This window comes from Eimeria tenella, genomic scaffold (genome assembly GCF_000499545.2).
Source record: "Eimeria tenella Houghton genomic scaffold, Eth_scaff2920, whole genome shotgun sequence".
In the NCBI taxonomy this organism is placed as follows: domain Eukaryota; phylum Apicomplexa; class Conoidasida; order Eucoccidiorida; family Eimeriidae; genus Eimeria; species Eimeria tenella.
In genome coordinates this window covers 6,276-6,992 of record NW_013542797.1, presented here as the reverse complement: position 1 = coordinate 6,992, position 717 = coordinate 6,276, and the positions used below count along the sequence as shown (strand labels likewise).

The 717-nt window shown below is 61.4% G+C and overlaps 1 protein-coding gene across 1 annotated transcript; it reads left to right on the top strand.

Annotated features, from left to right (window-relative positions):
* Window positions 1-4: 4 nt before the first annotated feature.
* ETH_00041655 (uncharacterized protein) lies at window positions 5-277 on the top strand (the record flags this gene model as incomplete). Its single annotated transcript, XM_013375629.1, has 1 exon — window positions 5-277. A coding segment is annotated over one exon (273 nt), but the record flags the coding sequence as incomplete, so codon positions are not given.
* Between the last annotated feature and the right edge of the window lie 440 nt (window positions 278-717).

The following is a 717-nucleotide window of genomic DNA, read 5'->3' as shown; positions in this document are numbered from 1 at the left end:
GCAGGAGCAGGAGCAGCAGCAGGAGCAGCAGGAGCAGGAGCAGCAGGAGCAGCAGCAGGAGCAGGAGCAGCAGGAGCAGCAGGAGCAGCTGCAGGAGCAGCAGCAGGAGCAGGAGCAGGAGCAGGAGCAGCAGCAGGAGCAGGAGCAGGAGCAGCAGCAGGAGCAGGAGCAGCAGCAGCAGCACGCACCGGTTGCTTCTCTGAGCCTTTGGGAGTGCTGGCGCTCCCCAGCCACGCAAAGGGCCCTGCCGTTGGCCGTGAAGGCCAAAGAGGTATAAACTGTGAGCTCGTGGGTGGAGGGGAAGGACAGCAGCGGCTCGCAGGGGTGCGGCGACAGCGGCAGCGACAGCAGCTGCAGCAGCAGCAGCAGCAGCAGCAGCAGCAGCAGCAAGTCGGCGAAAACGGCACTCACAGGCAACACGCACGAGCAGCAGCAGCTCTGCAGACACTCCACACCAAGAACAAACTGCTGCACAGAAGCAGCTAACAGCTCCACTAAACCCTAAACCCCAAACCCCAAACCCTAAACCCTAAACTCTAAACCCTCTAAACCCTGAACCCTAAACCCTAAACCCTAAACCCCCAGCCTGCGCGCACCGCAACGTCTCCGCCAAGAGTGGCAGCAGCAAGACAAGACTCGTCGGGGGAAACAGCAACAGCAGAAACTCCATCTTCAAAACGCATGCAAGACAAAACTTTGCGGGGGGCCCCCGGGGGG